We start from the raw sequence: 25362 nt of genomic DNA on the forward strand, positions 1-25362 counted from the left end.
GCATCCTGTTCTACACTGCCACGAACAAAAAGGAGGATGCAGAGCACATGGTTGCTGCACAGTGAGACACACTGGATGCAGATATCCACAAAGAGAGGGAGGACCAGGGCATGTATAAGTACACATGCGTTAAGTACATCCTCCCAGAACCTCTTCAAGCTGTTGAACTGCTTGCAGGAGTCCCATTCATTCTCAAACTTCAACTCCAATTACGAGCACCCAATCTTCTAAAACAAGAACGCAGCAGTTTGGACTGTTGTTTGAGGGTTCTGTTTGAATGTATGTTGATGAGAACCACAGAAATTCCTGGGAAGAAATACAGCAGTGACTTCTAACTGTGTGCAGTGAAACTCTTGCCTACTTCATCACAGTGAATTTTGAAAGCCATTGGGAGACCTGGACAAGTGTCCTGTTGTTACTTCTAACTAAAACCCTCAAAATAAATGATGAAAAGTTCAAAGCACATGCTTCCATGTACTACCCCTACTTGTGTGAGATTATGCAGTTTGACTTGATCCCTGAGCTCTGAGCAGTCCTGCGGAAGTTCTTCCTGCCGATAGCCATCGTGTGTAAGATATGGATTCCAGAAGAGCCATCACAGGCACCAGCAGCACAGTCACCAGTGTGGTAGCCCTGGCCCTTGTGGGCCATTGCTTCAGCTCTGTAGAATGTCCATCATGCCATCTCTAACTGGCACGTCTCGGGAAGGGTCATAGAAAAAATGAGTAGACATCCTGGTTGTCAGAACAGGCTGGATATGGGTGGCCTCTATGCTGGTCCCATCACAATCCCCAAGTAAGTTAGGTCCCAGGTAACTAAATACCCAGTTAACACAGCCTTGAGAAATGGTTAGTTTTGGTCAGCCAAACTCTTATCTACCTTTTTCTTCATGTCTGTCATTCCATTTTACTGATTAAACTGTCGATTCTGTTATTGCAAATGCCATCATTTTTTGGCAGAGTCCCACAATTGGCTATAAATGTTTTGTCAGAAAAAGTCACTCTCCTTGAAAATACTGAACATAGCTGTATAGGTTTGTGATTATTAGAGAGTATGTTAATAAAATTTCTTGTAATGGTTCACTGCCATCTTAAAAAAAAAGAAAGAAATTGAAACTATAATTATCAAAAAGTTAAGAAAGCAAACTACATACTTCTTAGAAGTAATGAACTGATAGCCATCTTCATCCATTTGTGCTGCTATAACAAAATTCCATAAGTGAATACTTCCAAACTCATTAAATAAGGCCAGCATTACCCTGATACCAAAGCCAAAGAAGAACACATTAAAAAAGAAAGAAGGAAGGAAAACTATAGGCCAATAACTCTTATGAACATGCATACTAAAATCCTCAGCAAAATAATAATAAACAAATTCTACAGCACATTACAAATATTCACCATGATCAAGTGGGATTATCCCAGTCATGCAAGGATAGTTCAATACACACAAATTAATAAGTGGGATACATCACATTAAAAGATGCAGAATGAAAACCATATGATCACTTCAATAGATACAGATAAAGCACTTGACAACATTTAACATCTTTTCATGATAAAAAATTCTCTTAAGAATGTAAGTAATTTATTTCAACATAATCAAGGTCATATATGACAAACATACAGCCAACATCATACTCAATGGGGAAGAAAAGAAAACTTTTCTTCTGAGATCCAAAACAAGACAAGGATATTCACTCTCACCACTTCAATTCAACACAGTACTGGAAGTCCTTGCCAGAGCAATTAGGCAAGATAAAGAAAGAAAAAACACCCATACTTGAAAGAAAGAAGTTAAATTGTTCCTTTTTGCAGAAGGCATGATCTTATATATAGAAAACGAAAGACTTCCCAAGAAAAATGTTAGAACTACTAAATTTAGTAAAGTTTCACACAATATATATACTATACACTGACAGTAAACTATCTGAAAAAAGTCAAGAAAAGAATCTCATTTACAATAGTAACAAGCCTTTACACACATACACACATCCTTAGGAATAAATTCAACCACAGAAGTGAAAGATCTTTAAACTGAAAATTTTAAAACATTGATAAAAGAAGTTGGATAACACACAAATAAATGGAAATATCTACCATGTATTGGAAGAGTTAATGTTTAAAATGTCCATACTGCCAAAAGCAATCTACACATTCAATGCAATCCCTATCAAAATACCAATGGCATTCTTCTCAAAATTAAATATAAAAAAAAAATCCTAAAATTAGTATAGAAATACAAAAGATCCCAAATAGAGAACACAATCTTGAGCAAAAGGAACAAAGCTGGAGGCATCACACTACCTGACTTCAAAATATACTGCAATGCTATAGTAACATACTTGCATGGTACTGGCATAAAATCAAACAGAATAGAGAGCTCAGAAATAAATCTACACATTTAAAGCCAACCAATTTTCATCGAAAGTGCCAAGAACACAAAATGAGGAAAGGATAGTCTCTTCTATAAATGGTGTTCTGAAAATTGGAATCTACATGCAGAAAAATAATGGAAGAAGGCCTTTATATCATACCTTCCCTATATAAAAATAAATGCAACATTACATAGGCAAAAAGGTAAAATAACTCCTTCAGGCTAACAAAAATAGAGACAATTTATTATAATAGTAAACGTAAAAGTTATGTGTAAAAAAAATTGGCTAATATTATATATTAAAATTAACACAAATGGGTGATAGACCTAAATATAAAATGTAAACATTTTATTTATAAAAGTAAAATATAAAAGAAAATGTTGTTCTTCAACAGAAGAAAATTTATTTCAAATGAGAGTTGGCACTTTAAGGAACAAATAAAAGACATTGAAAGTGATACATGTGTGGATAAATACAAATGAATCTTTATTATATAAAATAAAGATAAAAATAATTCTGGTAACTTGCAGGATTTAAAAGACATGGAGAATTGAAATACTGAACAAGTACAGATAAGAGTGGAAAGAAAGTGAAAGAAGTTGAAGTATTCCAAAGTTCTTACATCTTTCAAGAGGGAAGATAATAGTAATGGATTAGAAGAACTAATATTATTCCAATCTTAATTTTGTCAAGAATTAATCTTATAATCTCTAAGATATTTACTAAAAATATAGTTAATAGCATACAATTTCCAAACTTACAGAGGGAGAAAAATGAAATAATTTTTTAAATTATTCAATTTATACCAAGAAAGGAAAGTAAATGAAACATAGAGCAGGTGCTGCTTATAGAAAGCTTACGGTAAATAGTAGATTTTAATCCAACTGTATTAGTAATTACAGTTATATAAATGGATGAATTGTTTTAATTAAAAGACAAATATTGTTAGATTTTCTTTTAAACTGTAAAACTATTTGCTGTTTCCAAGAGACATATCTAAAAAACTAGAAAGGAAACTGGAAAGTAAAAAAAAAGACACTGCAAATACAAACTGTCAAACGAATCAGAATTTTATATAAAAATCATCACAAGAAATAAAGGTCTAAATTCTCAGACATAATTCTAAATCTTATAGACCCCAAATAACATGGCCTCAAAATGTCTGAAGGAACCAGCTATTTTTCCAAGAATCTCAGATGCCTTTTAGTGATGAATAGAGTTACAGACCAATATTTGGGTAGCAGATATGCTCGCTGCCTACTAGTGTATCTTTGCTTCACGGTCATTTGAGCAAGAAAAGCAAAGCAGTAGATATGTTTTATATACATATACATACACATATGCTCGCATATATAAATATACATAACATATATAAATATGCATACACACATACATGTATTTTAGAAATCATGAATTTATATGATGTCTTCAATCTTACAGCATTTTTTTCTTGCTTTCTCACATTCCATAATTATATATCCCTTCTTTCATAGTGAGAATCTTTGATTCCAAAAACTTCAACATAGTTAATCCACTCTAATTGATGTCCTTAGTAGGAAGAGGAAATTTGGACACACAAAGAGAGAAAATAAATTTCTGTTGTTCAGTTTACCTAATCTGTGGCATTTTATTTGGAAGCCCTAGAAAACTAATATAACAGCTTTTTCATCAAATAGTGCTGGAACAACTGAATATCCATATGTTTAAAAAAAAAGTATTAACTCGGCTTCCTTGCATTTTCTTTGTCACAGCAATTAGGGCCTGCTCACTGCCTATGGAGAATATACCTTGTTCTATAAGCTTATATCTTGCTCTTACTCCATAAACCTATCATTCTCTTTCTCAATAAACTTTGTGTCATGCTTCCCTTAAAAAAAATTGGCTAATATTATATATTAAAATTAACACAAATGGGTGATAGACCTAAATATAAAATGTAAAATTATAAAATTCTGAGAAAAGACAAGAGAAAATCCTTTGTGTCCTTTGCATAGAGTTCTATTTGTACAACGCCAAAATTATGGTCCACAAAAGAAAACATAATTTAAAATTTAAAAATATTTGCTTTGTAGAAGACACTGTTAAGAATATAGAAAGACAAGACACAGATTTCAAGGGAAATATTTTCTTTTTTTTTTTAATAATATAATCATTTACAAAAGGGTTTTATTTGAGTTAGCTTGGAATTTATTTTAGCAGACTGTATGAAGTAAGGCCTCTCTTGCTCAACAAGCAGACTGAATCACAACATACATTTGTCCAGTCTACAAGGATGGAAAATATTTTCAAATCACACTCAGCCTAGGACTTATACCCAGAATACATATGCGTGTGTGTGTGTGTATGTGTGTGTGTATGTATATATATATATATATATATATATATATATATCTTAAAACTAGGCCAGGTGTGGTGGCTTATGCTTATACACTTAGCACTTTGAGAGGCAAAGACAGGATCACTAAAGGGCAAGAGTTTAAGACCACCCTAGACACCACAGTGAGACCTTATATTTACAAAATCAAATTTTTTTAATTAGCTGGGCATGGTGGTGCACACCTGTAGTCCCAACTACTTGGGAGAGTGAGCTGGGAGGATTGCTTGGGCCCACAAGTTCAAGGCTGCACTGAACTATGATCATACCACTATTCTCCAGCCTGAAAAACATAACAAGACCCTATCTCTACAAAAAAAAAAAAAAAAGAAGAAGAAGAAGAAAGAAAGAAAGAAACAATACACATTTCACCGGAGAAGATGTTCAAATGGTGAATAAGCACATGAAAAGATGCTCTACATTATTAGTCATTGTGGAAATGAAAATCACAGTGAGATACCATTATGTACCTATTAGGATGATTAAATTTAAAAATACCAACAATGCTAAGTGTAAATATGGATGTATCACAACAAGAACTTTCATATATTACTAATGGAAAGACAAAAATGATACAGCCACTTACTCACTCTGAAAAGCAGTATGGCATTTTCTTAAAATGTTAATGTATACTTACCATATAACCCAGAAATCTCATTTCTAAATATTTATCCTAGAGAAATGAAAACTTACATTCACACCAAGAAAAAAGTTATGCAAATATTTATGGCAGTATTATTCACAATTGACAAAATTAGGAAATACACTCAATGTCCTTTAATGGGTGAGTGGTTTCCTAATTTTGTATATGGGTCAGATACACATGATGGAATGTGTAACAGGGATGAATTTTTGATACATGCAAGAACATGAGTGAATCTCAAATGCATTATGCTAACTGAAAGAACCTAGTATCAAACAGTTACTATATTGATCAAGTTCTCCAGAGAAACAGTAACAATAGAATATGTGTTGCTATATTGGCTCATGTGTTTATGGAGGCTGAGAAGTCACATGATATGCCATCTGCAAGCTGCATAACCAAGATAATTTTAGTCTGAGTCCAAAGCCTTTGAGAATCAGAGTAGCTAGTGGCATAATTTCCAGTCCAAGGCCAAGAAGAGGGGATGGTATGCTGGTAAGTGCCCAAGTCCAAAGACCAGAATACCAGGAGCTCGGATGTCAGTGGGCAAGAGAAGACAACCCTAGCTCTAGAAAAGAGAATCTTCCCCTCCTCTGCTTGTTTGTTGCATTCAGATATAAACAGATTTGATGAGGCTCACCCACATTTCCTTGCCTTCTTTACTCAGTCTACTGATTTAAATGCTACTCTCTTCTGGAAGCACCCTCACAGACACATCCAGCTATGTGGACATCCCCTAGGCCAGTCAAAATGGCACATAAAATTAACTATCATAGTTACACATTTTACATCATTCTAGAAAACGCAACACAAAAACAGAACAAATCAATGGTTGCCAGGGATTAGGACTAGGAGGAGGGTCTGAATACAAAAGAGGTAGCAGTGAGAAATTTCTTTAGAGTTTTAGAATTGTTTTGTGTCCTACATATAACAAAAATCCATGCATCTGAGAAAAAACTCATAGAACTGTATACAAAATGCTCCTCAATTTGTATGGAAAATCCTAAAGGGTATGAAAATGAATTTTACTGTATGTAAAATGCTATAAATAATTGAAAGAATATATGAAATATTTACATTTTTCTTTATGTAGTAAATCCATAATAAAATTCGTTTTATTCTATATTCCTAAACTTTTCTAAGAAATGTATTAGTTTTACAGGGTAAAAATAAATGTCATTTACAAATAACTATCAAAGTTCTATAATGTATTGGTTTGACCACAATCAATTTGTTTTGGGCATTTAATCATCCAAACACATGGTAATAAGCAGCACTTTGGGGTATGATTTCAAAGAATATCAAATCATAATTCATCTTGCTTTTGGATGTAGAAAGGACAAAAAGTTAATAAAACTTTGCTCTTCTACATTAAATATTGGAAAAATATTTTAAAGGCCTATTTTATAAAGTTGGGTATAGCCTGGGAGTTATAGCCATATAGCGTTCATATGGTTGGTGAAAATTTTCATAATTGAACAACTTTATTACTTGAATTCATTTGTGTATTATTTTTGGATTTAGGCCTCAAGCTACCAACTGATGAAAGTTCTATCTTTGAGTACTTTTTAGATATACAACAATGTGAATTCATGCCCTGGTCAGATTTAGTGCCTAGTGATCAGACACTAATTCAAAGAGGTAAGAATAATTATAAGACTAATACTTGTATTGATTCTCTAAAATATTGAATATTTATAGAAGTAGCTATGTCAGCATCTTTGAGGACTAATGTATTCTTAGTTTGGGTAGAGATCAGTTGAGACCTATGTTTACAAATGTGCCTTTTAAAAGTAACCTTTGAACATAACTTTCTGAGAAATTTGGAATGCATTTGATTAAGATGCACATTATAAAAGTCTAATGCACTGAAAGTCTTACTAACAGTTAAATTTATTTTAATTAGTTGTGATTACTGAAAGGAGAAAATAGAAAATACTACTTATAAGATAAGAAAAACATTTAAAAATTCGTATTTAGTTATAAAGGAAATTACTAATTAGAAAAGAGTCACAGTTTTAAAATACCCATATATGCTACATTGTTTTAATTCTTAATTTTCTACTTCTACATATAGCAGAAAGATAGAGAAAACTATTGCACTTTGGAGGCCTAGTTAGTGGTTTGAGACAGGAACTTAATGATGAAGCTTCTTAATAGAGTTCTTGCAAATATAAATTCAATAAATGCCATTTGAACTGAATTGCTTTGAGATCAGGTTTCTCTCATTGAAGAATTTCAAAGTTTGGGTGCAATAGTTTTTGACAGAAAGTATCCAGAGCTATCAGAATGTTCTAACTCTAAATTTATTTCAGTTGGAAATACCAAAATACCAAGGTTGTTTTATACAATATTTTGTCTCAATAAATACAAGTAGATGGTTATATTTACCTAAAATCTCTGAGTTATATTTCATATGTTAGTGTTAATACTTAATCCTCTTTAGCTTTAGCTTTTTATATAAAACTGATTATCGGGGGGGAGACAAGATGGCGGACTGAAGCCAGCTTTCAACAAAGGCTCCCGTCCAGAAGGAGAGTTAAGGGACAGGAATTTAGTAAGTATCCTGGTGGACTTGAGCCTCACCAAGAGAGAAGGCTGAAGAACGCACATCAACACCGCTGAGGCAAGTTGTGATCACAAGGACGCAAACAAAAGGTACAAAATCCACCACCAAGCGGACGGGAGTCCCCCTCCCCCATGAGACCAGCTCTGTAGCCCCACAATTGAACAAGTGGGCAGAAATTAAAGCCCCTCCCACTACACTCCACGGGAGAGACCTTCTAAAAACTGGACCTACCTCCCCTACTGGGGTGCCGTGGCGTTCTCCTGCCGGACATAGGGCTGAATAAAACTTTGGGAATCCTTTGCCGGCAACCCTGAATCCCCGGCACTCCCCTCCCGCCCACTGAGGTCTGGAGGCCTGTCCCCCAGGACTTCGGATCCTTGGGTGATTTCTCAAGGGGAGTGGACAGTCCCCGAGTTGCGACTGGTCAGCATTGACTCTGAGGCGCGCGAGTGAGGAGAGGGCACCGGGCTGAGGGGGAGTCACGCCTCGCGGCACTTCCCTGCGGTGCAGTGCACCAACCCTCCCCGGGCATAGGGGGCCCAAGACTGAATCAGACTCTGGCCTCCCCGCTGAGAGCTGAGAACCCCTACTCTCACTCGGGGTCTGAGGGCCTATCCCCCAGGAGTTCGGCTCCTTGGGTGATTTCTCGAGGGGAGTGCACAGTGCCTGAGCTGCGTCAGGTCAGCGCTGACTCTGGGATACGTGAGCGAGGAGAGGGCACTCTGCTGAGGGGAAATCAAGCCTTGGCGGCACTTCCCTGCCGTGCAGTGCAGCAACCCTCCCCGGGCATACGGGGCCCAAGACTGAATCAGACTCTGGCCTCCCCGCTGAGAGCTGAGAGCCCCTACTCTCACTCGGGGTCTGAGGGCCTATACCCCAGGAGTTCGGCTCCTTGGGTGATTTCTCGAGGGGAGTGCACAGTGCCTGAGCTGCGTCAGGTCAGCGCTGACTCTGGGACACGTGAGCGAGGAGAGGGCACTCTGCTGAGGGGAAATCAAGCCTTGGTGGCACTTCCCTGCGGTGCAGTGCAGGAGCCCTCCCCGGACCATAGTATTGCGTGAAACTGAATGAAACTCTAGCTTCCCCCCCGCCCCACTCCCAATCGGGGTCTGGGGGCCCATCCCCCAAGAGTTCTGATTCTTGGGGGATCTCTTAAGGGGTGTGGACCCAGCACAAACTGCGGCCGCTCAATGCTGACTCTGGGGCGCGGGACAGAGGAGAAAAGGGTCGCCTGAGTGCCCACACCAGAGCAGCAGTTCCCTGGAGGTAGATCAACAGCCGTTTTTTCTTTAACAGCAGAACGCTCACTTCTGGATATTCTGAGGCCACACCCCCTGTCTCCCTGGGCAACCAGAGGAGGCCACCTGTGACGCGGCTCACAAACCCAGAAGCCTCCAGGGCGGGGCCGACCCAGAGAGGTGTTCAGACGCAATTCTCCAGCAGCAAAGACGTTTGAACTCAAAACAGCCCGTCTCCTGTAGGCGACGACAGGAACAGAGACAGAACCTCACAAAGTTGTCTGTTCTGTTCTGTTCTGTTAGCAGCATCCATCAGGGACGGGGCTAAGCCTGAGTGAACACCTCCTTCCCATCACCTGCATCAAACACTCAAAGATGTCAGGCCCCATCTCCTCCTGCTAGATAGCGGCAGTCTGCGGGGGCCTGGCAGACTTCCTCGCGATTCAGGCAGGTGCAAACCCCTGGAGTGTCTGTTCACTGCAGGCAACTGGGTTAGCCATCTGCAGAGATACCAGTGACTGGGTCCGACGGAGGGGCAAAGTGGGGAAGGAGACGTCAACCTTCCCAGACTGCTCTGTTTGCAGGGTGGCTCCTCCTGACTCCACGCTGCATTGGGGTGAGCTGTCTCAGAGGAGTCACCAGGCCCCTGTGATCCAGTTCCCAGAGACCTCTTGAACCCTTCCACCCGAGACAAGTGCCGATTGAGACAGTTGATTCGGACCTTTTGAACTGGGCTAATAGACTGAGGACTTTTCAGGTGGTGCCCTGGGTGTGCGATTGTAGGAAGGTTTGATTCTCCTTTTCCAACTGGGGCCAGAGGTGGGCAGGTGGGGTGACTTAATTGCTGATTTTTCCACACAGCTGAGACTTCAAGCCAGAGTAGAAGTTGCAATAGGATCGAACAGAAACCAGCTGAAAACAAGACAGAACCACTTTGCTCCACCACACCAGACAGGGCCCCAGTTTCTCAGCCCACAACACTGTACGGGCCCTCGATAAAACCCCAGGGGAAAAACCAAAGGGAGTAAACCATGGGGCGGAATCAGCGGAAAAACTCTGGTAACATGAATAACCAGAATAGATCAACCCCCCCAAGAAAAGATACGGCAGATGTGATTGAAGATCCCATTCATAAACAACTGGCTGAGATGTCAGAAGTCGAATTCAGAATTTGGTTTGCAGACAAGATTAATAAAATGGAATTAGGAATTCGAGGAGAAATTCAAAAGTTGTCTCAAGAATTTAACGAATTTAAAGACAAAACCACCAAAGACTTAGACACACTGAAACAAGAACTTACAGCCCTCAAAGATATGAAAAATACAGTAGAATCCCTCAGTAACAGAATGGAGCAAGCAGAAGAAAGGATTTCTGACATTGAAGATAAAGTCTTCGAACGCTCCCAATCTCTCAAAGAGGAAGAGAAATGGAGAGCAAAAACGGATCACTCACTCAGAGAGCTCTCAGATAATTCGAAAAAAAATAACATAAGAGTTATAGGAATTTCGGAGTCTGATGAAGTGGCAGCCAAGGGCACAGAGGCCCTTCTACATGAAATTATGAAAGAAAATTTTCCAGACATGCCTAGAGAATCTGAAATTCAGATAGCAGACAGCTTCAGAACCCCAGCACGATTCAACCCCAATAAGCCATCTCCCAGACATATCATAATTAGCTTCACTAAAGTTAACATGAAAGAGAAGATTCTCAAAGCAGCCCGGCGAAAGAAAACTATAACGTACAAAGGTAAGAATATTAGAATAACTGCAGATCTCTCTGCTGAAACTTTTCAAGCAAGAAGAGGCTGGTCATCAACTTTTAATCTCCTAAAGCAAAAAAACTTTCAACCCAGGATCTTGTATCCAGCTAAACTGAGTTTCATCTATGATGGAGAAATTAAATACTTCAATGACATTCATATGTTGAAAAAATTTGCCATAAGTAAACCAGCTCTTCAGGATGTTCTCAGACCTATCCTCCACAATGACCAACCCAATCCTATACAACAAAAGTAAACTCAATCAGAAACTTCGGATCAAACTCCAACTTCCACACTGGCGAAAGGATTAAAAATGTCCACTGGACCTTTGAAAAACTCGATACTCAAAATTCCACCAGACTTATCCTTACTCTCCATCAATGTGAATGGCTTAAACTGTCCTCTAAAGAGGCATAGGTTAGCTGACTGGATACAAAAACTTAAGCCAGATATTTGTTGCATACAAGAGTCACATCTCAACTTAAAAGACAAATACAGACTCAGGGTGAAAGGATGGTCATCCATATTTCAGGCAAATGGTAATCAGAAAAAAGCAGGTGTTGCAATTTTATTTGCAGATACAGTAGGCTTTAAACCATCAAAAGTAAGGAAGGACAAGAATGGTCACTTCATATTTGTTAAGGGTAATACTCAATATGACGAGATCTCAATTATTAATATCTATGCACCCAACCAGAATGCACCTCAATTTATAAGAGAAACTCTAACAGACATGAGTAACTTGATTTCCTCCAGCTCCATAATCGTTGGAGATTTCAACACTCCCTTGGCAGTGTTGGATCGATCCTCCAGAAAGAAGCTGAGCAAAGAAATCTTAGATTTAAACCTAACCATCCAATATTTAGATTTAGCAGACATCTACAGAACATTTCATCCCAACAAAACTGAATACACATACTTCTCATCAGCCCACGGAACTTACTCCAAAATTGATCACATTTTAGGTCACAAGTCTAACCTCAGTCAATTTAAAGGAATAGAAATTATTCCATGCATCTTCTCGGACCATCATGGAATAAAACTTGAATTGAGTAACAACAGGAATCTGCATACCCATACGAAAACATGGAAGTTAAATAACCTTATGCTGAATGATAGCTGGGTCAGAGATGAGATTAAGAAAGAAATCACCAATTTTTTGGAACAAAATGACAATGAAGACACAAGCTATCAGAACCTCTGGGACACTGCAAAGGCAGTTCTAAGAGGGAAATTTATAGCACTGCAAGCCTTCCTCAAGAGAATGGAAAGAGAGGAAGTTAACAACTTAATGGGACATCTCACGCAACTGGACAAGGAAGAACATTCCAACCCCAAACCCAGTAGAAGAAAAGAAATAACCAAAATTAGAGCAGAATTAAATGAAATTGAAAACAAAAGAATAATACAACAGATCAATAAATCAAAAAGCTGGTTTTTTGAAAAGGTCAATAAAATAGATAAACCTCTGGCCAACCTAATCAGGAAAAAAAGAGTAAAATCTCTAATATCATCAATCAGAAACAACAAAGACAAAATAACCACAGACTCATCAGAAATCCAAAAAATCCTTAATGAATATTACAAGAAACTTTATTCTCAGAAATATGAAAATCTGAAGGAAATAGACCGATACTTGGAAGCACGCCACCTTCCAAGACTTAACGAGAATCAAGTGGAAATGTTGAACAGACCCATATCAAGTTCAGAAATAGCATCAACTATACAAAACCTCCCTAAAAAGAAAAGCCCGGGACCAGATGGTTTCACGTCAGAATTCTACCAAACCTTTAAAGAGGAATTAGTACCTATATTACTCAACCTGTTCCAAAATGTAGAAAAAGAAGGAAGACTACCCAACACGTTCTATGAAGCAAATATCACCCTGATCCCCAAACCAGGAAAAGACCCAACAAGAAAAGAAAATTATAGACCAATATCACTAATGAATATAGATGCAAAAATATTCAACAAGATCCTAACAAACAGAATCCAGCAACACATCAAACAAATTATACATCATGACCAAGTTGGTTTTATCCCAGGGTCTCAAGGCTGGTTCAATATATGTAAATCTATAAATGTAATTCAGCACATAAACAAATTAAAAAACAAAGACCATATGATTCTCTCAATTGATGCAGAAAAAGCTTTTGATAATATCCAGCATCCCTTCATGATCAGAACACTCAAGAAAATTGGTCTAGAAGGGACTTTTCTTCAACTGATAGAGGCTATCTACAGCAAACCCACAGCCAATATCATATTGAATGGAGTTAATTTGGAATCATTTCCACTCAGATCAGGAACCAGACAAGGCTGCCCATTGTCTCCATTGCTTTTCAACATTGTAATGGAAGTTTTAGCCACCGCAATTAGGGAAGAAAAGGCGATCAAGGGTATCCATATAGGGTCAGAAGAGATCAAACTCTCGCTCTTCGCGGATGATATGATTGTGTATCTGGAAAACACTAGGGACTCTACTACAAAACTCCTAGAAGTGATCAAGGAATACAGCAGCGTCTCAGGTTACAAAATCAACATTCATAAATCGGTAGCCTTTATATACACCAACAACAGTCAAACTGAAAAAGCAGTTAAGGACTCTATCCCATTCACAGTAGTGCCAAAGAAGATGAAATATTTGGGAATTTACCTAACAAAAGACGTGAAAGATCTCTATAAAGAGAACTATGAAACTCTAAGAAAAGAAATAGCTGAAAATGTTAACAAATGGAAAAACATACCATGCTCATGGCTAGGAAGAATCAACATTATCAAAATGTCCATACTACCCAAAGCAATATATACTTTCAACGCACTCCCTATTAAAGCTCCACTGTCATATTTTAAAGATCTTGAAAAAACATTACTTCGTTTTATATGGAATCAGAAAAAACCTCGAATAGCCAAGACATTACTCAGAAATAAAAACAAAACAGGAGGAATCACACTACCAGACCTCAGACTCTACTACAAATCGATAGTGATCAAAACAGAGAATTGTATTGGCACAAAAACAGAGAAGTAGATATCTGGAACAGAATAGAGAACCAAGAGATGAATCCAGCTACTTACCGCTATTTGATTTTTGACAAGCCAATTAAAAACATCCAGTGGGGAAAAGATTCCCTATTTAACAAATGGTGCTGGGTGAACTGGCTGGCAACCTGCAGAAGACTGAAATTGGACCCACACCTTTCACCATTAACTAAGATAGACTCTCATTGGATTAAAGATTTAAACTTAAGACATGAAACTATAAAAATACTAGAGGAGAATGCAGGGAAAACCCTTGAAGAAATTGGTCTGGGTGAGTATTTCATGAGGAGAACCCCCCGGGCAATTGAAGCAGCTTCAAAAATACACTACTGGGACTTGATCAAACTAAAAAGCTTCTGCACAGCTAAGAACACAGTAAGCAGAGCAAGCAGACAGCCCTCAGAATGGGAGAAGATATTTGCAGGGTATAACTCTGACAAAGGTTTAATAACCAGAATCCACAGAGAACTCAAACGCATCAGCAAGAAAAAAACAAGGGATCCCATCGCAGGCTGGGCAAGGGATTTGAAGAGAAACTTCTCTGAAGAAGACAGGCGCACGGCCTTCAGACATATGAAAAAATGCTCATCATCTTTAATCATCAGAGAAATGCAAATCAAAACTACTTTGAGATATCATCTAACTCCAATGAGACTAGCCTATATCACAAAATCTCTAGACCAGAGATGTTGGCGTGGATGCGGAGAAAAGGGGACACTTCTGCACTGCTGGTGGGAATGCAAATTAATACATTCCTTTTGGAGGGATATATGGAGAACACTCAGAGATCTAAAAATAGATCTGCCATTCAATCCTGTAATTCCTCTGCTGGGCATATACCCAGAAGACCAAAAATCACAACATAACAAAGATATTTGTACCAGAATGTTTATTGCAGCCCAATTCATAATTGCTAAGTCATGGAAAAAGCCGAAGTGCCCATCGATCCACGAATGGATTAATAAATTGTGGTATATGTATACCATGGAATACTATGCAGCCTTAAAGAAAGATGGAGACTTTACCTCTTTCATGTTTACATGGATGGAGCTGGAACATATTCTTCTTAGTAAAGTATCCCAAGAATGGAAGAAAAAATACCCAATGTACACAGCCCTACTATGAAACTAATTTGGGACTCTCACATGAAAGCTATAACCCAGCTACAACTTAACAACAGAGGGAAGTGGGAAAGGAGGGGGTGGGTAGAGGGAGGGGAATCGGTGGGATCACACCTGTGGTGCATATTACAGGGGTATTTGCGAAACTTGGTAAATGTAGAATATAAATGTTTTGGCACAGTAACTGAGATAATGCCGGAAAGGCTATGTTAACCACTGTGATAAAAATGTGTCAAATGGTTTATGAAGTGAGTGTATGATGCCCCATAATCATATCATTGTATACAGTTATGATTTAATAAAAAAATTAAAAAAAAAAAAACTGATTATCATTTGTACATAACTCAACATCCTATTATACCTATCCTATAGGAAATCAGAAATACTTTCTCCAAATCTAAAACTTACATCCTCTTGTCACAACTTACCCTAGTTGGAGGGTAGAAGCCCTACCAAGCTTTTAAACCAAATCTACAATAGAACTTTAAATGTCACCATATAATTTTTTCCATGGTAAACTATAACATGAGAGTTTGGACATCCTAGACATGCTTCAAAAATCACCTTACGCAATTTGAGTAGTTTTTCCTCATAATACTTCTTGTGTAAAATTTAATTTTAAAACATCTAAAATTTTACTTAAAAAAAATAGAAAATAAAAAGAGAGCAATCCTAATCTGTTATTATCAGGATATTTGGGGGGGAGGGCTCACTCAACATTCATTAAGTCATTTATTCATTCCAGACATTAATTAAGCAATCAGTGTTCTAATATATCTACCCACTTTGTTGTGGGGGAGCCTAGAGGAACATATAATTAATGGTTCCTTCTTCGATTGCAAAGTGGGAAAAGGTAAAGGCAAATGATGAAAAATTTAAATAGTAATAAGAGTTAATTTTATAATATTATGGTAAACTGACCATCTTTTTTTCCATATTCCTCTTGTTTTCATACCCTATGTCACATAGACTGCTGCTTGTCACTCCCTCTCTATTCTTTGCAGTGACTCAAACCAAAAAAAAAAAAAAAAAATTGATGCAGACATTTCATCATCCACCTAAACCTCCCTAGTGGCTAGGTGGGGCTATGTGACCAGGCTCTAGACAATGAAGTGTGAATAGAAATGAATCAGGCAAATTTTATATTATACAATTAAAGGGAAGGAATGTACATTTGTCTTGTTCTGTTTTCCTTTTCCCTTCTTGCTCCTGGGTTGGAGATGCTGTGTGAGACCTAAAGCAACCACCAAGGACTTAGATATAGAAGATACATGTTGAGGATGGCAAGGGAAAAAAAGAAGCCTGGATTGTGAAGCTAACATATAAATTCTGGACAGGAATAAAATTCCGTCTTTTAAAAGCCATTATTATATTTGGATCTTTTTTAAAGCAGACAGAACTTGTGTCATAATACATATTTTAATAGTTACACATGAGGCAATGCTATAAAACAAATCCTGAATATCAGAGAGAAGATGATGGACTAGAGACATCTCTTTAACAGCCAGTCATGGTGAGACTGGGGAAAGAGGACTCCAGTCACCTCTGGCTGGGGGGTTCTGCCCAGAAACATCACTCTGGGGGCACAGTGAATTGTCAGGGGACTACAACAGCCAAGGAGGAGGTCAGGAACTGTGGAAGGCCAGGACAGAAAGCAAGTGCCTGGGTGCAAGCAGAAGACAGTGACCCTCTGGCAGAGGGTTAGAGACAGGGAAGTTCTTCCCTGCAGTTTGTTTGTCTGTCTGTTTTTTGGACATGAGTGCTCAACAGAACTACCTGTGAGGGATTAAGCAAGCAAGTAAACTTGAACAGTGGCTGGCAGCTGGGTTTGAACCACCAAGGTGATGGACCTTTCATTGGTTCAGCTACTAGCTAGGTACCACCATTGAGTGGGGGGCTTTCCAGTAGAAAGAACTTGCAGGGTCCTAGTGCAAGGCCGGTTTTGGCACACCTGCTGAGCTCAGGCAGCCACCATTGGGGTGAATTGGGTGGCTCCCATTCTTCTGGGAAAGCCACTTTGTGGCCAAGGAGCACTGTTTGGAAGGTTGAGGCATGTCTCCTAAGTCACCTGGCAAGAGTTTCAGGCTCTAAAACCTATGGGGATTGGATGCTAGTAAAGTCAACAACCCCTGACTGAAAGCAAATAAATCAGAAAGACCTGACTGGGTTTCTCAGCAACTAGACAGTGGCTTCCAGCCCCCAGCTTATACAGCAGAATCAGGGTGTGTGTTTTGCATCTTCTTATCACAGAGCACCACTGGTGTCTAGGAAATATTGCATTCCTTTTTTCTCTTTTTTCCTACATTCATCCAGGCAATATATTGGTATCCAGGCAATATACTGTGATTGTTTTTTCAACTTTTTCCTTAGTTTTTTTGTTTGTTTTATTTTATTTTTTTAATATTTATTTTCTTCAATATCAAAGCTCCCTTTTTGCTATAGTTTTCTGACACTTTACTTCTCTCTTTTATGTTTCTCCTTTTTCCTCTCTTTTGGAAGAGATTTGTCTGTTTTTCTTATCTTTCACACATAAATTTCTCAAACAACTAAGATTTTTTTACATAATATATAATTTTATTTTTTATTTTCTTTATATACTTTTATTATTTTAATTATTATTATCATTTGTTTTATTCTGTTTCATTCTGGATTCTATTTATGGAACAGAGCCTCACTCTGAGTCCTGGCCTGGGGTGACACAGCATTGGCCTGGGTCAAAGAGGCCTTGAGCCCAATGTCTAGGATGTTCTTCAGGATGTTAGTATAGGCCTTTGAAGAGTGGTATTGGTAGCTTATTTTTTTTCTGTATTTGGCATAGTTTTTACTCAAGCTGGTAAGGAGCTCCTGGCTTCAAGGAACCCACCCATCCTGGCCCCCTGAGTCCTGAAATTGTGGGTGTGACTCAAAGCACCCTGCTGAACACCACTATTACTCCTGTCTCTCTCTTTCTATTCTTCTTTCCTTTTTTTTTTTTTCAATTTTTCCCTTCTACCCATATATTTTCTTCCTTTTTCTTTCTTTTTTCCCTTCTCACTCTATATCCTTCTCTTCCTTTTGGCCCTGTGCCAAAAGGACATTTCAACATTTAAGCACAGAGACAAGGTAATCTAAAGAGAAGGAGGAAGTGAGAGGAAGAAGTAGGGGAAGGAAGTTAACAAGAAAAAAAAGCACTCATGAGAAGACCAACAGAAAAATTCTGGCAACATGAAAAACCAGAACAGATTTCGATAGCTTGACAACCCCTCCCCAAAGAAGGGATCATGAGGTAACTACCTCAGATGATTCCACCTACAAAGAAATTGTGGAAATAACAGAAAGGAAATTAAAAATATGGATGGCAAAAACGATGAAGAGAATAGAAGAAAAAGTGGAGAATAACCAAAAAGAAATTCAAAAACTGACCCAAACAATTAATGAAAGAAATTAAAAAGTTACAAAAGATATATCACAGCTTAAGGAATTGAAGGAGTCAATCAGGAAATATCAAGATGCAGTAAAAAGTATCAATAACAGATTAGATCATGGAGAAGAAAGAATCTCATAGCTAGAAGATAAAGCTCTTGAGCTAGGGCAGCATGTGTGGCTCAAAGGGGTAGGGTGCTGGTCCCATAATGCTGGAATTGGCAGGTTCAAACCCAGCTCCAGCCAAAAAAAAAAAAGCTCTTGAGCTAACTCAGACATTTAAGGAGGGAGAAAAGAATAGCAAAAAAGCATAGTATTTGCTTAGAGATTTATTGGACTTCAAAAACTATTCAGGACAATGCCTGTGGTTCAGTGAGTAGGGTGCCAGCCCCATATACCAAGGGTGGTGGGTTCCGAACCTGGCCCCGGCCAAACTTCAACAAAAAAATAGCCGGGCATTGTGGCGGGTGCCTGTAGTCCCAGCTCCTTGGGAGGCTGAGGCAGGAGAATGGCCTAAGCCAAGAGCTGGAGGTTGCTGTGAGCTGTGATGCCACCGCACTCTACCGAGGGCCACAAAGTGAGACTCTGTCTCTTAAGAAAAAAAAAAAAAAAAACTGTTCAAACATTCAAATTATGCATATCCCTGAAAGGGAAGAAGAATGAACCAAAGGAAGGGAAGTACTACTGGAGGATATCATAAATGAAAATTTCCCAAGCATTGTCAAAGATTCAGACACTTGTGGCTCGGTGAGCAGGGCACCAGCCCCATATACTGAGGGTGGCGGGTTCAAACCCAGCCCCAGACAAACTGCAACAAAAAAAAAAATAGCCGGGCGTTGTGGCGGGCGCCTGTAGTCCCAGCTAGACGCTGAGGCAGGAGAATCGCCTAAGCCCAGGAGTTGGAGGTTGCTGTGAGCTGTGTGACACCACGGCACTCTACCAAGGGCAATAAAGTGAAACTGTCTCTACAAAAAAAAAAAAAAGATTCTGACACTCTACTTTTATTTTTTATAAAACAGTTATATATTTATTGAAATGAAAGTTTTTATAATATATTTGTATGTGAGAAAAGCAAGTTACAAACAGTAAACTGCAGAGCATGTCACTTTATTTTTTATTTTTTTAATTAAATCATAACTGTGTATATTTATAAGGTACAGTGTGCTGATTTGATATACAATGTGGAATGCTTATATCAAATTTATTAACATAGCCATCACTTCACTTACTTATTTGTTGTGGTCAGACATTTATACTCTACTCTTAATAGATTTGAAATGTAGCATTCATTATGCACAATAGATGAGGTCCCACCAAATGCTCTCCCTCCTCCCACAATTGCCCCTGCTCTCCCCTTTCCCTCCTCTTCCCTCCTTCTTTTTCGATGATAATTGTGTTTTATCATTCATATGAATATGTAGGTGATTATATATTGGTTTCATAGTAGTATTGAGTATATTGGATACCTTTTTCCCCATTCTTGAGATACTTTACTAAAAAGAATATGTTTGAGTTCCCTCCAGGTAAACATAAAAGACGTATAGTATCCATCCTCTTTTATGGCTGCTTAGTATTCTGTGGTATACATATACCACAATTTGTTAATCCATTCATGGGTTTATAGGTTACTTTTAGAGGAATATCAAACCCTAGATTGTCCCAACACAAACAGAGCATCTCCAAGAAACATTGTAATGAACCTGTCCAAAGCTGAGAAGAAGGAGAAAATTCTGCAGGCATCCAGGAGTAAGCACCAATTAGCTGCAAGGATAGATCCATCAGGATGACATCAGACTTTTCAGCTGAAAATTTTCAAGCCAGAAGAGAGTGGCCATCTACCTTTAACCTTTCTAAACAAATTAATTTTCAGCCCAGAATTCTGTATCCCTCTAAATGAAGCTTCAAATTCAATGAAGAAATCAAATCTTTTACTGATATGCAAACAGGGAGAAAATTTGCTACAATCAGACCAGCTCTACAGGAAAAATTCAGACCTGGTCTCTCCACTGGCAATCACAATGGACCACCAGAAAAGCAAACACCCCAAAACTAAAGGACAAAATCTAGCTTCCACAATGGCACAAAAGATAAAACTAAGCAAAGGACTTCAACTAAATAAGATTGCAGGAAGAATGGGGACCAAAGACCCCATTCTTGGCAGGGGAGGACACCCCAGAAAAAGGGAAAATTAAAAAGTAAGCTGAAGGAAAAAAAAAACAGGAAGCTGAAGGGGGCGGCGCCTGGGCCTCAAAGGAAGAAAAGTCAGCTCATTTACCTTTAAGCTAGCCATTGCTAAATTTCTTATCTGAACAAGTTTGTGACCTTTCCTGAAACTCTGGCCTATTGGAGATACAGCTTACGGTGATACCCTGCTGAGTCTGTGAACACTCTGAGGAACTAAATGGTCATAAAAGAGATTATGAACAAGACCTAGAATATATGCACCTTCTAGGTCATTTCCTGCCCATTAAACAAAGCAGATACCCATTGTGGAGATTTGCATTTGGCTAGGGCAGAGACGGTAAAAGGGATGTGAGCCCTTTTACCTGAGATACGGTAAAAGGGCTCACACCCCTTATCGCAGAGGAAAATCCTCTGTGGTGGTGATAAGAAGAAAAAGTCTCTCTCTCACTGATTCCTCAAAGGAGATTAATACCAGTGGTGTTTTACTCCACAGTGAACTAGCAGAGTTTAACACCACCCTAGGACTCTGTGTGTGTGACTCCAGACAGGAGCCTTTCCCCACATGAGGCTTAAGTTTCAGATACTCCAAAACTGCTCAAATCTTTAAAGTTAATATCAATAAGAACTGATACGCTCACTCAGAGAAATTGCTGGTGTCTTTGTTCCCTCCTCAGCTTGCCAGCTGGGCATATAGATTTCAATAAAAACTATGTGGAACAAAGACTCACCAGAGCTCATGAACATGTGGTGGTCCCATGAGCTCCTACCTTTGAAAATTCTAGTCTGTGTCTCATGTCTTTCTTTATCGTCATTCCTAACTTTATAGTTCCTAAACTTTATATTTCTTCAGTTGGCCGCGCCAACCCTTAGTCAGTCTTAGGGGACCCTGCCCTTGGGGTGGGACCCCAAAATTTGGTGTCCAACGTGGGGCTTGACCCTTGGAGCCCACCAACATTTGGTGTCCAATGGGTTCCTGTGGATTCTGAAGTTCACCTGAACGACATTTGTGAGGTAATTTGTTCTCAGCCATCAATTCCTGGAAATGAAACTTCTCAGCTTTGGTTAAATTCCTCAAAGCATCCAGAAGCATTTTCAAAGTAACAATGGGAAATTCCAAGTCTCACCTCTCTCCTAATTTTAAACTAATACTCTTGTTCTTAAAGAAAGGGAGGTCTCTGTCAGTTCAGAGGTTCTGTGTTCTTTGTTTGACGTGCTGTCAAATTTCTGTCCCTGGTTTACAATGGAGGGAGTTTTAAACATCACTGATTGGGAAAGGGTAGGCAGAGAGTTTATTCAAGCTCAGAAATCGGGTCATTCTCTCCCTCTTTCAACTTATTCAGTTTGGGCTACTATTCCTGCACTGCTTATGCCACCATCTTGTGCTGAGGAATTGTTCACATTGGCAGAATCATTAAATAGCTCTCATAAAAATCTAGAAACTTCAGAAGATTCTTTAAGTGAGGTTTCAGTACAGGATGTTGGAGAAAATGTACAGAAGTCAGTTCCCCTGTCTGCAGAGTCACTCATAGATTTTGATACTGAAGGAGTTACACCTCCCCCACCTTTAAAGCCATCCACTCTTCCCTTTCAAAAAGCCTTGAGGCAGCCACAGCAGCTACCACCTGCAAGGCAACCAACAAAGTTTACTATATCTTCAAGACACCTGTCTCCAGACCCTCATTACCAGCCTGTCCCTGGAAACATTTCTCTTTTTTTTTTTTTTGTACTTTTTATTGTTGGGGATTCATTGAGGGTGCAATAAGCCAGGTTACACCGATTGCATTTGTTAGGTAAAGTCCTCTTGCAATCATGACTTGCCCCCAGAAGGTGTGACATGCACCAAGACCCCGCCCCCCTCCCTCCTTCCCTCTCTCTGCTTTTCCTTCCCCCCCATAACCTTAATTGTCATTAATTGTCCTCATATCAAAATTGAGTACATAGGATTCATGCTTCTCCATTTTTGTGATGCTTTACTAAGAATAATGTCTTCCACTTCCATCCAGGTTAATACAAAGGATGTAAAGTCTCCATTTTTTTTAATAGCTGAATAGTATTCCATGGTATACATATACCACAGCTTGTTAATCCATTCCTGGGTTGGTGGGTATTTAGGCTGTTTCCACATTTTGGTGATTGTAAATTGAGCTGCAATAAACAGTCTAGTACAAGTGTCCTTATGATAAAAGGATTTTTTTCCTTCTGCGTAGATGCCCAGTAATGGGATTGCAGGATCAAATGGGAGGTCTAGCTTGAGTGCTTTGAGGTTTCTCCATACTTCCTTCCAGAAAGGTTGTACTAGTTTGCAGTCCCACCAGCAGTGTAAAAGTGTTCCCTTCTCTCCACATCCACGCCAGCATCTGCAGTTTTGAGATTTTGTGATGTGGGCCATTCTTATGGCGGTTAGATGGTATCTCAGGGTGGTTTTGATTTGCATTTCTCTAATATATAGGGATGATGAGCATTTTTTCATATGTTTGTTAGCCATTCGTCTGTCTTCTTTAGAGAAGGTTCTATTCATGTCTCTTGCCCATTGATATATGGGATTGTTGGCTTTTTTCATGTGGATTAATTCCCTGAAGATAGTTCTATTAAATGTAATAACAATACAAAAAAGATCCTTGAGCCGCTAAACAACTTTTTTAGCCCAAGTCATAAACCTGCCCGCTCATGGATTCTTGCATAAACCGCAACATAATGGAAGCAAGGGCTTGAGGAGAAGAGGAAGCATGGAATTATCCAGTTATTTTAATATCTCCTGACCCAGTGGCAGATGATCAGGAGGGACCACTGGGCCCCAACGGGCATGGTGGGAAGCCTTGAAACTTTTAAAAGATCTTAAAGCTACAGTGTCACAATATGATGCCAACTCTCCTTTTGTTCCGAATTCTTTAAAATCTATAACCAAAGCACAAAAACTTGTGCCTTATGACTGGGAACCTTTAGCAAGAACTAGCTTGAACAAATCTCAATTTCTGCAATTCCATAATTGGTGGTCACACGCTGTGCAAATTACAGCTCATAGTAATACAGAGAAATATCCTGATTATAGAGGATGAATTATTAAAAACTGGAGAATTTAATGATATCAGCCGTCAAGCTGAAATCACCCCCAAGGCCATTGAGCAACTACACCAAAGTTGCTTAGAAACCTGGAGCAAAATCCAAAATGAGGGCAAAACCTGTCCATCTTTTACAACAGGGTGACAGAAGGTCAATGAGCCTCACCCAGATTTCATAGCATGTCTATAAGACATGGCAGAAAAGATATTGCCCAATGAGGCAGGAAGAAAAATGATCATAGAACTCATGGCATATGAAGCTGCAAATATTGGAATCCAGGCCACCATAAGGCCAGTAAAAAATAAAGTTCCTCCAGGAGAAAACAGACTTTTTATGTATATAAAAATGTGTATGTACATAGGAGGTCCTTTTTACAATGCAACACTTAGTGTCCAAGCCTTAGCTGGCTTGAAAGCAAAAGGCCCTAGCACTGGCTTTGAAGGAAAGTACTATTCTTGTGGCCAAATGGGACATACTAAAAAACAATGTCAACAATCCTCCTCCAAGGAAAAAGGAGTTAATTCCGTTAAACAAAAAGAACCACCTACCGGGTGTCCTAGATGTAAGAAGAGAAAACATTAGAAAATGTTATGTTGCTCCAAATTTGATATTAAAGGTAAACCTCTCACTACAGTTCAGAGAAACTGAATGTGGGGCCAGGCCCAGACTAAAAAATGGGTCATTTCCACTCCAGAGTTTTGTCCCTCAACAAAACCCTCCAATGATAACGTTCCAAAATCACAGTCAATAAACCAGCAGGTCACAGTATCACAGCTGTCCCCCACCACAATAGGCAGTGCTGGCATTGACTTGTGCAGCACTATAGATATTTCTTTATTACCAGGGAGCCTCCCCTTAAAGTACCAACAGGGGTTTAGGGGCCCCTTCCCCCTGGGGTTGTACGATTTTTATGAGGAATGTCAAGCCTTACATTAAAATGTGTTTAAATTCATACAGGAGTTATTGACTCAGATTATGAGGAAGAAATTCAAATTATAATTAGTTCAAATATTCCTTGACAAGCTAAAGCAGGAGACCATATAGCTCAATTAATATTCCTCCCTTATATAAAGACCAGAACTTCTAATCAGAAGTGATCTGGTGGGTTTGGAAGTACTGACCCAACTGGTAAGGTCTCTTATTGGACAGAACAAATTACAGAAGGAAGGCCCTTTATGTATAGTCACTATCAATGGAAAGCCTTTTTTAGGCATTGTAAATATTGGAGCAGTCGTTTCTGTTATTTTAAATAAACAATGGCCTTTACACTTGCCCAGACAAGCTCTTAACACTGTATTAATAGGAGTTGACACACCTAATAAAAAGTCTCTCAAAGTGCCATGATTTTTAATTTTGAAAGTCTGAATAACAGAAGGATACTGTTAAGCCTATGATTGTGCCCATTCCAATTAACTTATGGGGCCGAGATTTACAATAGGGCATAGACATTTCTTTTCCTCCTGCAAGTTACAAACTTCGGAGTCAACACATAATGCAAAAAATGGGATTTACACCAGGAAAAGGTTTAGGAAGAAAAGAGGATGGAAAAATTACTCCTATTGCTCCCCAAAGTAACATTAACTGAAGAGATTT

General features: G+C 38.7%; 1 protein-coding gene across 1 annotated transcript in view; it reads left to right on the forward strand.

Annotated features, from left to right (window-relative positions):
• DNAH14 (dynein axonemal heavy chain 14) overlaps positions 1 to 25362 on the forward strand; it is an 862921-nt gene that overhangs the window by 451135 nt on the left and 386424 nt on the right. The window contains 1 exon segment of the mRNA XM_053607548.1: positions 6919 to 7035. Coding sequence (XP_053463523.1) covers positions 6919 to 7035 — 117 coding nt within the window.

This window comes from Nycticebus coucang, chromosome 10 (genome assembly GCF_027406575.1).
Source record: "Nycticebus coucang isolate mNycCou1 chromosome 10, mNycCou1.pri, whole genome shotgun sequence".
NCBI lineage: Eukaryota > Metazoa > Chordata > Mammalia > Primates > Lorisidae > Nycticebus > Nycticebus coucang.